The 15326-nt window shown below is 40.2% G+C and overlaps 1 protein-coding gene across 1 annotated transcript in view; it reads left to right on the forward strand.

The window, feature by feature from the left end:
- Window positions 1-15326, forward strand: part of AP4B1 (adaptor related protein complex 4 subunit beta 1) — a 39323-nt gene that overhangs the window by 12100 nt on the left and 11897 nt on the right. The window contains exons 3-6 of the mRNA XM_083172763.1: window positions 3723-3947; window positions 6229-6359; window positions 12518-12665; window positions 14425-14921. Coding sequence (XP_083028889.1) covers window positions 3723-3947; window positions 6229-6359; window positions 12518-12665; window positions 14425-14921 — 1001 coding nt within the window. The remainder of the gene's footprint in view (window positions 1-3722; window positions 3948-6228; window positions 6360-12517; window positions 12666-14424; window positions 14922-15326) is intronic.

Raw genomic sequence — 15326 nt, forward strand, 5'->3', positions numbered from 1 at the left:
ACAGATTAACAGACTGCTCAGAAGTGAGATTATGCAGAGATGCAACCTACTTTACTTGGGTGTCTTGAATCAAGGTTGGGGCTGATGCAAACAGTAGTGATGACTACTGCTCTCACAACCAGTAAAAGGGGTGGGGTATATGGTCTTCTAGATGCAACTGACTCCAATTCCAAGCAGTTATACACATGGATTTCTGATAACTGGAATTGTTTTATATGTGACTAATGGTGCACACACCCTGACGTTTTTGCCCAGCGTGTATTGTCAAAGTCGTATTGCATCCACACCTCACTAGCATACTATGGCCGCCATTTTAGTTCACATATTTTAAATTAATAGTGTAGTAGGAATATTGTGCCAACTCAAAGGGCAGCCATTCTAATACACATAGACCCATGCTCCACAATCACAAATAATAAAATGTAGTTAAATGGTTTAATATCGCTACACATAGTATTAATGGTAATACACGCTCTTCCCTGGACATTTTTAGTATTAATGTGATCAGTCTCTCACTCGCAGTTTTCCGGTGTTTATCTGAAAAGCGCAACATATACTATATTATATTATATGATATATTATGGACAATATATATATTAAATTATACACATTGCCATGAAGAAGGGCTAACTGAAAGAGATCCAGTTGAAACCAGATGCACAGCATGACCCCTCGACATATTATGACGAAGCCTTGAACAAAGACACAGTTGTGCATCTTTACTGTACCAATCAGGAGAAGGGAAACCTGACCTCTTGGCCACTGAAGAACTTTACTGTACTCTATTGTCTGGACCCTATATATTGCTGTGCACGGGCTAGGGATGGTCTACTTGACTGTGCTCAGAACTTTTAATACAGATACTCGGTCCGAGTGGCACCCGCGAGTTGATAGACGGTAACTGTACCTTTTGTATTGTTGTAGTTGTACTGTGGCTGATTGTGCTTGCATTTGTTTTTCCCCTAGTCCATGGGTCTTCAAACTGTGGCCCTCCAGATGTTGTGAAACTACAAATCCCAGCATGCCTTGCCACAGTTTTAACACTCATTTATAGCAAAACTGTGGCAAGGCATGCTGGGATTTGTTTGAAGACCCATGTCCTAGTCGTTAGTAATTGTTAAGAATTGTATCGAGATTTGTATATGGTGTCATTGTTTCATATTCTGCTACCCCTTTGTCCATTAGGGACTAAATACATACGGTGAAGTACTTTGTACCCTTACTCCGAATTTATACCAAGTCTCGTGTAATGTATTTGCAATAAGCGGAAGGGTCTACAGGAATAATGAGGCAGATATATTAAGCCTGGCGAAGAGATAAACTGGAGATAAAGTGGAAGGAGATAACGCACCAGCTAATCAGCTGTGTTTGAAATATGACAGTTGGGAGTTGATTGGCTGGTGAGTTATTTCCTTCCACTTTATCTCCAGCTTATCTCTTCGCCAGGCTTAATACATCTGCCCCAATATCTGGTACATTGAGAGTGTGTTTAAGTAGTTAGTACTGTAAAGGATACCGCCATAAGGGTATCAGTGTAGCATGAGATTCACTGATAAGGTTCACTACGTGGAGCTACGCATTGGTTCGCCCGTAGTTAGGAATAAAGGGTAAAAGTTTGCGGACACATTACGTAAACTGCGAAACCTATTTATTGTCCATCGGTTTGGGTTTTATTAGGATTTATCAGTATGCACAGCAATTATGGGGAAAATTGCTTTAAAAGATTTTCTCTGGTGCAGGTGGCTTTCTTCCCACCCCGTCGCTAATCTGCGGGTAATAGCAGATAAGGTGGGTGCATCAGCGCTCAACACTCATTGCTATCCCATACACACTGGGCTGCTTTTGAACTGAAACCAGCTCAAATTGCAAAACTGGAAAAACACAAAAAAGCAGCACTGATACTACAATGAATTCACAACAAAGAAATTTTAAACAAACTTTACTAAGTTTATATAAATGCCACTTAATAAACATGTAATACAACAATTTAAAGACAATGAATTAAAAAGTTATCAGTAAAGCTCGGTCACAGGATTGATTGGTTGAGCTGTAGATATAAATTTTTCTATAATATGCAGTCAGATGTTGTGGTAAGTGCACTTTACCGAGGCTGCTGGTACTGGTACTTGCTTCACTGCTATTTGATGGTGGGACTGAGTCCTAGGCTGGTTTTCCAGATCCTCTCTATTTATATGGTGTCTCACTTTGATGCCGCTGGAGGAATCTGTATAAAGACAGATGTATGCGATCCCACAGACGAGTCCCCTCGGGTGGTGCGGTACCCCCAATGGCCGCCGGAGGATGGAATGGACAGGCACTTTACTGTTGGAGATGGAATTGTCCTCTTTAAAGGTGACTGGAGATGGATGAGGTCGTCAGAGGGTATCCAAAAAGTGGATGTTGATTGGAGTGTTCCAATAAGTCCTGATGAGGTCCCACAAAACCAAGGTCCTTGCTACAACCAATGGTTGTATAAAGCTCTTGTGATAAACCAAATGAATCCTGGAGTCTGAGGAGGAAGCACTCGTGGTGACCTCATCCACCTCCAGTCACCTTTAAAGAGGATAATTCCATCTCCAAGAGTAAAGTGCCTATCCATTCCATCCTCCAGCGGCCATTACAGGTACCGAACCACCAGAGAGGACTCTGGGCACCGGCTGTGAGGTCGCATACATCTGCCTTTCTACAGATTCCTCCAGCGGTATCAAAGTGAGACACCGAATAAATAGAGAGGATCTGGAATACCAGCCTAGGACTCAGTCCCACCATCAAATAGAAGTAAAGCAAGTACCAGCAGCCTCGGTAAAGTGCACTTACCACTACATCTACTGCCTATTATAGAAAAATTTATATCTACAGCTCCACCAATCAATCCTGTGACCAAGCTTTACTGATCACTTTTTAATTAATTGTCTTTTAATTTGTTGTATTACATGTTTATTAAATGGCATTAATATAAAATTTGTAAAGTATGTTCAAAAATTTCTTAACCCTGTTTTTGTTGTGAATTCATTGTAGTATCAGCGCTGCTTTTTTGTGTGTTTTTCTTGTGATTTCTTTATAGCGTTTGACTACCCCTATACCCCAGCAGCTGCTTTTTGGGAACCAGCTCATATCCCTAGCGACCCATTTTTATTCTTTAATAGAATAAAGTTCTTCCAAATTGCAAAACTTATCTGCTAGACAGCTCAAAATTGACCAGTGTGTATGGGTCATAAGAATTAGGCCCTTTTATACACACACAAGTATTGGTTTCACTTCATGTAGCTGCAATGGTGTTGTTTTTTTCTGAGAAATGTGTTAGGAATTTAATCATATTAAAATAACAAAAATTGTTTACAGCTATTAGAAAAGGACATTGTGTCAATTGGGGTATTGGTAATTTAGTTTTATATTTGAATTTGTCTTGAACAAAAAATTAAATGAATATAGTGTTTACTATGCATATACATGAGTGCAGTTTGGAGACCATGGGCCAAATGTAATAGGGTGAGAGTTTCAGAAAGTGAGAGATTTGGGGAGAGTTCTCCCATGTTTTTTAAAGCAGCAATCAATTACATGGCAAAATCAACCTGGTTTTGTAGTGTAATTGATTGCTGCTTTAAAAAACATGGGAAAACTCTTCCAAAATCTCTCACTTTCTGAAACTCTCACCCTATTACATTTGACCCCAAGTTTTGTTTTGTCACTAAACTATATGTAGCTTTTTCTTTTTCTTAAAGGCACATGACTCAAGGAGTGGACGTATCTAGTGTTTTCATGGAGATGGTTAAGGCCAGTGCTACAGTCGATATTGTGCAGAAGAAGCTGGTTTACTTATACATGTGTACATATGCTCCTCAAAAACCTGACCTGACTTTATTAACTATCAACACTCTGTGTAAAGACTGCTCAGACCCCAACCCTATGGTGAGAGGACTGGCACTGCGGAGTATGTGTAACCTCAGGTCAGTATATCCTGTAGAAGTCAAATACACTGCTTACACTATAATATATGTAGATCTTAGTTACATATATATTTGCAAAAATATGGTAAGTCTCCAGGCCCAGGTCAAGGCTTCTCTGGTACTGGAGGTCCCTACACTGCATGATAATAGTAGCCACTCTGGGCCATATAGTTGCCTACTGTAAGGCTACATGATTCGTTCAGAATGTAAGCTCTAACGAACAGGGCTCTCTCTCCTTGTTTTTTTTTTTTTTTCTCTTAGACTATATAATGCCCACACCAGTTGTTGACAGTAGTAGCGCTGCTTATACGTAACGCCCAAACCAGTTGCCGAAAGGAGTAGCGCTGCTTAGACGTAACGCCCACACCAGTTGCCGACAATAGTAGCGTTGCCTATACATAACACCCACACCAGTTTCTGACAGTAGTAGTGCTGCTTTTACGTAACGCCCACACCGACACCAGATCAGGTGCTCCCTCATCTCTGCCCTGCCTGCGGAATTCCCAGTAAGACTGCTATCACCATTGATGATCATTATTGGAAAAATTTGATAACTCCTCTCCATCCGATACCAGTATTCCCTTCGGTTCCAGACGATTTCACTATCTCCTTCAGTTCCAGACGATTCCAGTATCTTACTCGGTTACAGCAAATTCCAACTCCTTAGTTTCCGGACAATTCAAAGACTCACATATTGTGACCTCCTGCTGTGAGCCTTCCTGCCCATTCCTAAACTCTCCTTTATATAGTAAAGCCTTTGGGCTCTGAGCTCTCATACCCTCTGTGAGGGTCTACTACCTATGTGCAGAAATCCCATCAAACCTCCATGCTTCTCTCCAGCCCCTGAGCCACTCAACAGAACAGGTCAGACAAATCCCTCAGGCTTGACAAAATTGCTTTTAAAAGCAAAACCGGTTTATTAAATAAACACAACGTATTGAGGATCCATTCTTGAGCTGATTACACACTGGACAACATTTTAAACAATTTATCTGATTCCGACTTGTCGGAATCTTAATATCATCCAGTGTGTAAATTTCCTCATACCTGGTGCGACGGAGCAGTGCGATAAAATGCACACTCCCGCACACAGTACATAAAGTGCTGCCCGTGCTTTTTGAACTGATTGCATCGCCTCATGCGTTTTGAACTAGATGTGATGCAATTCAGTTCAAAATGCTCCTTGTATGGGCACCTTAAGCACAATGGGCCTAATTCAGTCTGGATATCTAGTTAGAGAAAAAAAGCTGTTGCCCAAAATCAAATAGTCACTGCTGAGAAATAAAAAATAATTGCCCCTTGAAAAATTAATCACAAATAGAGAAACATTGGCAGATCCATTAGCAAAAGCAGGTTTTTCCATGTGAGTCTAGAGCTCCAACCAGTCTGTAAATGAGCTGAGCTGGAAGTAGTCATTGCGGACATCAGGGACTCGTGTAAAAATACCTGGGCATGCTGGCTTTTTCAAAAACACACCAAGGAAATACCATATTTCCATCCCTAAATGCTGGATAAGGCTGCAACTTCTATGCGACTACAATATGTATGGATATTTATTTGATAATTGCAGTCACATAATGTGAGTACCGTGCACGCATCGAATACATTGCAGATTCCCCAGTTAGTAATCTATTCTGAATTAGGCCCAATGTCGCTGACAACATGCTCTACCACCTCTTTTTCATTGCTGCAGACTCTAAACTCATGACTTTCTATCTTAAATGGCTTTTTTCAAACTCTGAAATGTATCAATTCATGATGTGTCTTTCTACTGTTTTACAATATTCACTGTACTTCAATTGCTTAAAGGTGCCCATACACAGTACAATTGCTGGGCACGATGAGAGGCGCGCTATCATCACACATCTCATTGCACAGCTCAAAAAGTATGTGCTGCATATACTAGATCTCATTGCATTGCAAAACCGATGCGATTCCATGCGATCTAGTCCAAATTGTATACAATAATTGTACCGTGTATGACAGTGATGGCTAACCATAACACTCCAGCTGTTGTTGAACTACACATCCCAGCATGCCCTGCTACAGTTTTACTATTTGGCCATGCTAAAACTGATGCAGGGCATGCTGGGATGTGTAGTTCAGCAACAGCTGGAGTGTCAAGGTTAGCCATCACTGGTGTATGAGCACCTTAAGTGTCAATACAAACTAGAAAATGTGGCGTTTTGTAACTTTTGACCAGTAATGTTTGTCTAACTGCTTATGTCATTGAATTTCCTTCATACTCATTTTTCTTTATTCTTCATGTAATCTGTTCCAGAATGCCAGGCATCCAGGAATACGTACAGCAGCCTGTCCAAAATGGATTACGAGATAAAGCTTCTTACGTGAGGAGAGTTGCCGTGTTGGGATGTGCCAAAATGCACAGGCAAAATAGGGATGTAGAAGTTGGTGAGTACTGTACAATAAAACAGGTACAGCATACACTACTTTAAAATGCTACTACCTGTCATATTCTAAACACCTCTATGGGATGAAAGGGAAAATTAGGCATGTAACCGTCAGTGATGTGCTGTTCCACAGTGGCACGTCGCAGCCATAGCATCTAATGATCTAATAAAATCACCCATTATCTCATTCATTTAGTGGCACCTATGAATGAGTATCTATACTCTATATTTTGTCCACTGCTTTCCTTTTCTCTCCTCAGTCACATGTGCCACTTACACTAATTGAGATGTAAAAGCCATCTTAAATCCTGTTGGTTTAATGCTAAATTTGGAATACCTGTACATACTGTATGTGCTTCCAACTTTGAATATTGCTTTATCCCATCGCACAAAATGAATTTTGTTTCTACAAAGTTGTTTTTAATGCAGATATCACGCATTTCATTATGGCCAAATGCTTTCCAGATCTGCCCTTTTTCCAGAGTGCATTTTTACCTCTCCTGTCCACTGTAAACGGTTATGGTATTTAAGATATATAATGTCTAGGTCTACAGTCATATGGTCGACCACTAATGGTCGACAGTCAAAAGTTCAGCAGGGTCCAACAGTCAAAAGGTTAACAGGGTCAAAAGGTCAACAGTAAAAAGTTCGACAGTGAAAAGGTCAACATGGTCAAACGGTCAACATGGAAAAGGAATGTTTTTTTAGGTGTCTATGTCGACATGGACACTGTCTAAGTGTACTGCGTCCCCTCACTGCGCTCGGCACACTATTATATTCTCCCTCCATGCCGTAGTGGATGGTAGGGTATGAAATACTGCCTGTCGGCTCATGTCGGCTCGAAATGTTGTTAAAAAATTCATGTGGACCTTTAAAATGTTGACCTTTTCCACATTGACCTTTTGACTATGTTGAACTTTGGACCCTGTCGACCTCTTGACTGTCGACCAATAGTCGATCTATCATGAGTCTGGTTACCCTGTAAACAACATGTTTCAGAAGAAAAGCTGCATGCTATAATATAGGAAGTTAGCTGTGTGCCAGACCACAGCATTTGGTGTACCATAAATGTGCTCCTGTTTTCCGTTATTAAACTTTTACATTTAAAAACTTTAAAGCATGCATGAGACGTGTGCTCTTGTATGACACATGATTGTATGTTTTCATAAAGTGGCAAGATACCAGTTAGTTTTGTTTCAGTTCTCAATCATTACAACCCTGCCACTCATTATTCATCCCACTCCTCACTCAATCCCTCCTACTCAGTGTGATATAGCATTAGAGTGACAAGAACACAGATCTTCTTTCCATACCTCATATTGTAAAGGTGCCCATACATGGTACAATTATTGTATGCAATTTGGACTAGATTGGCTGAGCATATACATAGGGATACAATTGTTAAATCACCAACTAGTGGCATGTGTCACTTTGTTCATAATTACAAATGTAAAAGCCAGTGACAGAATGTTTTTCTTTAATTTGATTGGCATTACAAAATCTAGACATAGAAGCCATCTTGAATCACAAATTCACTGAGCCCCGCAATGATATGATTGAGGACTTTCTGACTGTACAGAATTTTCTTGTTTGCGTTACAGTTGCTTTTCTTATTGGAGAAAATGAAAATAAAATGAAACATATTTTGACACATTGAAAAATAGAAAGAAAGAAGAAATCAGTTTATATTAGGACGCACTCCTCATCCACCAAGTCCCTTGCGGACTATCCATAAAAAATGTTTTTACCTATGTCTAGGTGTATATTTTATTAGTAGTGAGCTTGGTTTAACTTAACCGGTCATTTATTGTTTGTATTTATACAATTTTATTAATTATAGACCTTTATAGAATAATTCCCTGTACCAGGGATATCATAGTAGCGAAGAATATTAAAATCAAGTGAAAGTATAAGAAAAGTGAAGAATATTAAAGATTAAAATCGGTGTGTGCAATATGTAGCTTGGTAACGTTAATTATTGTGTTGCTCTCAAATGCTAACACTTATTTATACTTTGGAGCCTGTATTCCTTAATGCCCTGATAAGCATAAGGTGATGCTATTGTCTGTTGTCTCGTGATGCATATAGGTATCACTGCCTGAATGCACGATGTTCTTGCGTGATGCCACTAATTGGGTAACCTTGGTGCCCGGAGGCAGAGTTATTTGCCGTACAGCCCAACACCCTGTCCCCAAATGAGATGGTGTTAGTCGCACTTAAGGTTCTCTCACCAGGTTAATTATATATACACGTGATCTCTTATTTTAGTGACACTGTGTGTCTACTTAAATATTTTCATATATTAGCAAAAAAATTCTTTGCTGATAATCGTGTCTGTTAACAGTGATACTTTTATTAGATCAAAGTTGCTAAGCACAGTAAATAGCAGAGTTGTGCCTTATACATGCACTAGGATTCGTGCCAGTTCGGTGTTATTCAAGTCTGTTACTACCAGTCATTCAGCAGTTTGTATATACGCTGAGAATGTACTCACAGCATTAAGGGGGTATTGCGGTTGATTGTCAATGCGACTGGATGTTATTTTTACGGGGGTATCTTATGCCATGTGGTTTGATCCCAAACCTATATGCGGCATCCCTTGGTATTAGAACTATACTTTATTCCTTATCCCCTTATATAGTGCTGTGGTAAGCTGGCTCCCATTCATATATTGGCATATGTTTACAGAACAGTCCTCCTACTGATCTTTATGTGTACACACCATGCGATATTCAGATTGTTGATACTGGGTATTGCACAGTTTGTATATATATTGGGGATATGCTCATAGCATTAGATGGGTGCTTGAAGTTAATAATCAACAGGAAATAACGCTATTTTTCGGGAGTATTTATGCCTTATGGTTTGACCCCCAAACCTATATATGGCATCCCAAATATTAATAATAGCGTTAATTCAGCGTCCCTCTATGTAGTGCTGTGGTAAATAAACTCCCACTTCAAAACTGGCGTGTATTTAATAAACAATCTCAGTGCTGGTGTTTTGTGTATACACACTAGGCAATGTTCAGATTGGATATCTCATATTCCCATCTGCCGTGTTAACAGTGCCTGGCCACACTTTTCAACTTTATTTAAGTGTGATGGCACGTTCAGAGTTTACACAGATGCTACAGTACTTGTATAATGTACTGCAAAAGTCATTAGCTGGTCTCATCCATTCAAATGCTGAACATAGTATACAGACTATGCGATAATTGTACCGATTTTAGAGGGCACTAATTAGTCAGACTGTTGATAACTTATTGCGGCGTCTACTGCCGTCTAGCTAAATGCCGTCTCCCAAGTTTGCAGTGCTTGTATAATGTACTGCAAAAGTCATTAGCTGGTCCCATCCATTCAAATGCTAAACATAGTATACAGACCATGCGATAATTGTACCAATTTTAGAGGGCAATAATTAGTCAGACTCTTGATAACTTTTTGCGGCGTCTACTGCCGTCTAGCTAAATGCAGGCATTTGAGGTGCATACGCACGCTTCTTATCCCTGCTATTATTGGTATCCGTCTGCGGGGTTTTGTAGTTGTACAGCGGGAGTGTGCCTGAGTAACTGTTAGCACTCCCTGTTTCCCCTTAATAAGTCAGCCAGAGATCAAGTCTCCTTGGCTAATGTGCGCTACCGTCCGGTAGCGTTTAAGTTAAAGGCTGGCTCGCTGCTTATATTAACACATGCATAATATTATCACACAGAAATAACAATTTTTACAGGCTACAAATTGCTACATATTACATTGGAGAATGCCAATGCGCATTTCGCTAACTAGCTTTTTCAAGGCGTTACCCTAGGGTAACGCCTTGAAAAAGCTAGTTAGCGAAATGCGCATTGGCATTCTCCAATGTAATATGTAGCAATTTGTAGCCTGTAAAAATTGTTATTTCTGTGTGATAATATTATGCATGTGTTAATATAAGCAGCGAGCCAGCCTTTAACTTAAACGCTACCGGACGGTAGCGCACATTAGCCAAGGAGACTTGATCTCTGGCTGACTTATTAAGGGGAAACAGGGAGTGCTAACAGTTACTCAGGCACACTCCCGCTGTACAACTACAAAACCCCGCAGACGGATACCAATAATAGCAGGGATAAGAAGCGTGCGTATGCACCTCAAATGCCTGCATTTAGCTAGACGGCAGTAGACGCCGCAAAAAGTTATCAAGAGTCTGACTAATTATTGCCCTCTAAAATTGGTACAATTATCGCATGGTCTGTATACTATGTTTAGCATTTGAATGGATGGGACCAGCTAATGACTTTTGCAGTACATTATACAAGCACTGCAAACTTGGGAGACGGCATTTAGCTAGACGGCAGTAGACGCCGCAATAAGTTATCAACAGTCTGACTAATTAGTGCCCTCTAAAATCGGTACAATTATCGCATAGTCTGTATACTATGTTCAGCATTTGAATGGATGAGACCAGCTAATGACTTTTGCAGTACATTATACAAGTACTGTAGCATCTGTGTAAACTCTGAACGTGCCATCACACTTAAATAAAGTTGAAAAGTGTGGCCAGGCACTGTTAACACGGCAGATGGGAATATGAGATATCCAATCTGAACATTGCCTAGTGTGTATACACAAAACACCAGCACTGAGATTGTTTATTAAATACACGCCAGTTTTGAAGTGGGAGTTTATTTACCACAGCACTACATAGAGGGACGCTGAATTAACGCTATTATTAATATTTGGGATGCCATATATAGGTTTGGGGGTCAAACCATAAGGCATAAATACTCCCGAAAAATAGCGTTATTTCCTGTTGATTATTAACTTCAAGCACCCATCTAATGCTATGAGCATATCCCCAATATATATACAAACTGTGCAATACCCAGTATCAACAATCTGAATATCGCATGGTGTGTACACATAAAGATCAGTAGGAGGACTGTTCTGTAAACATATGCCAATATATGAATGGGAGCCAGCTTACCACAGCACTATATAAGGGGATAAGGAATAAAGTATAGTTCTAATACCAAGGGATGCCGCATATAGGTTTGGGATCAAACCACATGGCATAAGATACCCCCGTAAAAATAACATCCAGTCGCATTGACAATCAACCGCAATACCCCCTTAATGCTGTGAGTACATTCTCAGCGTATATACAAACTGCTGAATGACTGGTAGTAACAGACTTGAATAACACCGAACTGGCACGAATCCTAGTGCATGTATAAGGCACAACTCTGCTATTTACTGTGCTTAGCAACTTTGATCTAATAAAAGTATCACTGTTAACAGACACGATTATCAGCAAAGAATTTTTTTGCTAATATATGAAAATATTTAAGTAGACACACAGTGTCACTAAAATAAGAGATCACGTGTATATATAATTAACCTGGTGAGAGAACCTTAAGTGCGACTAACACCATCTCATTTGGGGACAGGGTGTTGGGCTGTACGGCAAATAACTCTGCCTCCGGGCACCAAGGTTACCCAATTAGTGGCATCACGCAAGAACATCGTGCATTCAGGCAGTGATACCTATATGCATCACGAGACAACAGACAATAGCATCACCTTATGCTTATCAGGGCATTAAGGAATACAGGCTCCAAAGTATAAATAAGTGTTAGCATTTGAGAGCAACACAATAATTAACGTTACCAAGCTACATATTGCACACACCGATTTTAATCTTTAATATTCTTCACTTTTCTTATACTTTCACTTGATTTTAATATTCTTCGCTACTATGATATCCCTGGTACAGGGAATTATTCTATAAAGGTCTATAATTAATAAAATTGTATAAATACAAACAATAAATGACCGGTTAAGTTAAACCAAGCTCACTACTAATAAAATATACACCTAGACATAGGTAAAAACATTTTTTATGGATAGTCCGCAAGGGACTTGGTGGATGAGGAGTGCGTCCTAATATAAACTGATTTCTTCTTTCTTTCTATTTTTCATTGTGTAACTATAAATCAGGGGACAGCAACCTAAACCAGTCAGGAGAGATATTTGTATAAGACTCCTGCCTGGGGTGAATAATATCCATCCACTAGCATTACATATAATTCAATTTATGGTGCGGGTCTCCAAACCCTTCTCTCTCTCTAATATTTTGACACATGTTTAAAGTATCCATACTTGAATCTTTCTTTCTATTCAGATGGAGCCATTGTTAATGAGTTGTACAGTCTACTGCGAGACTCCGACCCTATTGTTTTAGTAAACTGCTTACGTGCTCTAGAAGAAATATTGAAAGGAGAAGGTGGAGTTGTGATCAACAAGCCCATCGCTCACCATCTGCTCAACAGGTTCACTATCCTCACTGACTCTCAGCCACTCATGCTAGCAATAGGGTGCAATTAGCAAGAGGCAATGGAGGCTCCAGCCTCAGGGATCCAAGCCCTGAAAGGGGCCCCTGCATGTACAGCAGTACCTGTGTGGTTCACAGCAGGATCCCAATGGAGGTCTGTGGTGCACCTGTAGTTAATTAGCTCTATTCCAGGAGCACTGCTAACATCTGCAATCAGGGACAGGATGGCTCATACCTGGTACCACTCAGCCTGTGCTGCAGAAAGCATTGCGGCTGGACTCTGAGATGATACGCACAGGTGAATGTTGACACACACCATATTTGGGGTGGAGGGCACCAAACTCCAACTTGCCTCTGGGCAACTTAGATGAAGTTAACGCCCCTGGCAGTTAGGGCTATGTAGACCATTTCAGTAGTGTAGCGTGTAATTGCTCCATTGACAGTATTACTGTATATCTAAATGGCTATGCACCTGTTTTTAAATATATGTTCATGACATTGAAGAGTTGCATCCAAAGTTTCAAGTTTAAATCTGTATTGTCCTAAATATAACAGTTGTTAGGCTGTTGTACATTTAATGTTGCAGAATGGGGTTTGTTACAGGTTAGTTCATTTGGAAAGGATGATGGCATGAAATTGATATTTTTACAAATATAAAATTGCCAGCAACCTGACATGAGTTTAATATTTGACATTCTGTCCCGTTTGCTACCTTTTACTTATGAAAGTATCTGCCTGCTATGCCTGTTCTCTAGACATGCCATGGCCTGGTGCTGCATCTTCTGATGCTAAATTTACTGGCCCAGGTAGAGTGAAAAATCTGCCAATCCTGCATAACCTTAGGGTTACTTAGATGCCCGGTGTTTTTGCAGATGATCCGAAGCAGCATCATGAAACAGCAGCAGATCACAGAATGCAAGAAGCCTTCTGCAATTGCAAATTTACACACAATTTCCAATGGAAAATAATTAAACACCTAGGCTTTGAATGGTGAAAAACACACATAAGTCCTCACATGAAAAAAATACACACATACACACTGATAGGAAAAACAAAGGCACCTATAGGAAGAAACACACACATAGGCCATTAAGAACCAGTTTGCATTATGCCATACTGCAGTGGATGACAGGGAGAGAGAAGGTGACAAGCAATGAGTGTCAGAGAGGCATGACGGGGAAAGAGAGAGGGTGCTGGGGAGATTGTGATGTTGGACAATGGTAACAGCAGCCTGGGGGAAGGAGCAGAGAGGTAAGGAGAAAGGATAGAGAGTGTCCCTCCCTTACTGCTGTCTGCGGCACTGACAGTGGGGATCACAATGGCATTTATTGAGCCAGTGAGACCCATTATATTGCTGGGCAGCGGTGGACCCCTTTACTGTACAGGACTCTGGCACTTCCTGACAGTGCAAAACTGAGAGCCAGTATGCCATACCGCTATATACCGGCATGCTTCGACCACTAATCTTAGATACATGTGCATCTTAAAGGCATGGACCATTTGTGTGAATATCAACATTTCAGGCCCACAGTATATTAATAATCACACTTCTATCTGCTTCATGGAAGCTTTCTGTGGTTGCGGAAGGGGAGGCACAGTCTGGGCAGGGACAGAGTACTCAGACAATGGGTACCTACAGCTGCAAATGTTGTAGTGAATATTTAGTAATTTGCATCTGACATACACTACTTTTAATTCCATTGACCTTTTTAGCTTTTCATTGGTTTCAAAATTAATCCAACTATGTATATGTTTAGGTTGGCTGATTTGGATCAGTGGGGACAAACTGAAGTCCTAACGTTTCTTCTACAGTACAAACCACAAAGTGAAGAGGAGATTTTTGACATCCTGAATATACTGGACAACTATCTGAAAAGCACTCACATCAGCGTGGTCATGGGAGCCACTAAACTCTTTCTGGCTCTAGCAAAAGAGTTTCCTCATGTCCAGACAGATGTCCTTGTTCGACTGAAAAGTCCACTGCTTGCAGCTTGTACTTCAGAAAGTAGAGAGATGTGCTTTGTGGCATTGTGTCATGTCCGAGAGATCCTCAGCAGCTTGCAGGGGCATTTTAGCAACTGTTACAAAAAGTTTTTCTGTTCATATAATGATCCTCACTACATTAAGAACCAGAAGATTGACATCTTGTGTGAGCTAGTCAATGATGAAAACATCCATAATGTACTAGAGGAACTCCGTGTGTGCTGCACAGATGTGTCAACACAACCTGCCCACACTGCAATATTTGCAATTGGTAATTATACTAACAAAACTTTTTTGCATTTATCCTTTTTTTTATTTTTTCTTTAATGTCCTGCTAGTAATACAATGTGAAGTTAAATACAATGTCATAAACAGAATCAAACCCATGGACCGGACTCATGGGAGACAACCACTGTCCTTTGTTTTTCGTCATCTGCTCAGTTATAGGGGTATATTTACTAAACAATTCTCAGAGGCTTTAACCAAAGAATATAAAACTGCAATAGTAATAAATGCGAGATCAGGCAGGTTTTACATTTGCTATTGTGGTTTTTATATTCAGTGGTCTAAAGGCCTCTGATTCCCTCTAGTACCTGTGCATAAGCAGTAAATATGTTAATTAACTGATAGTAACTGAGAATATAGCAAGTGCAGAAGGGTGCAGTGAGACATCTCA

Source organism: Crinia signifera, chromosome 2, assembly GCF_055691185.1.
Source record: "Crinia signifera chromosome 2, ASM5569118v1, whole genome shotgun sequence".
NCBI lineage: Eukaryota > Metazoa > Chordata > Amphibia > Anura > Myobatrachidae > Crinia > Crinia signifera.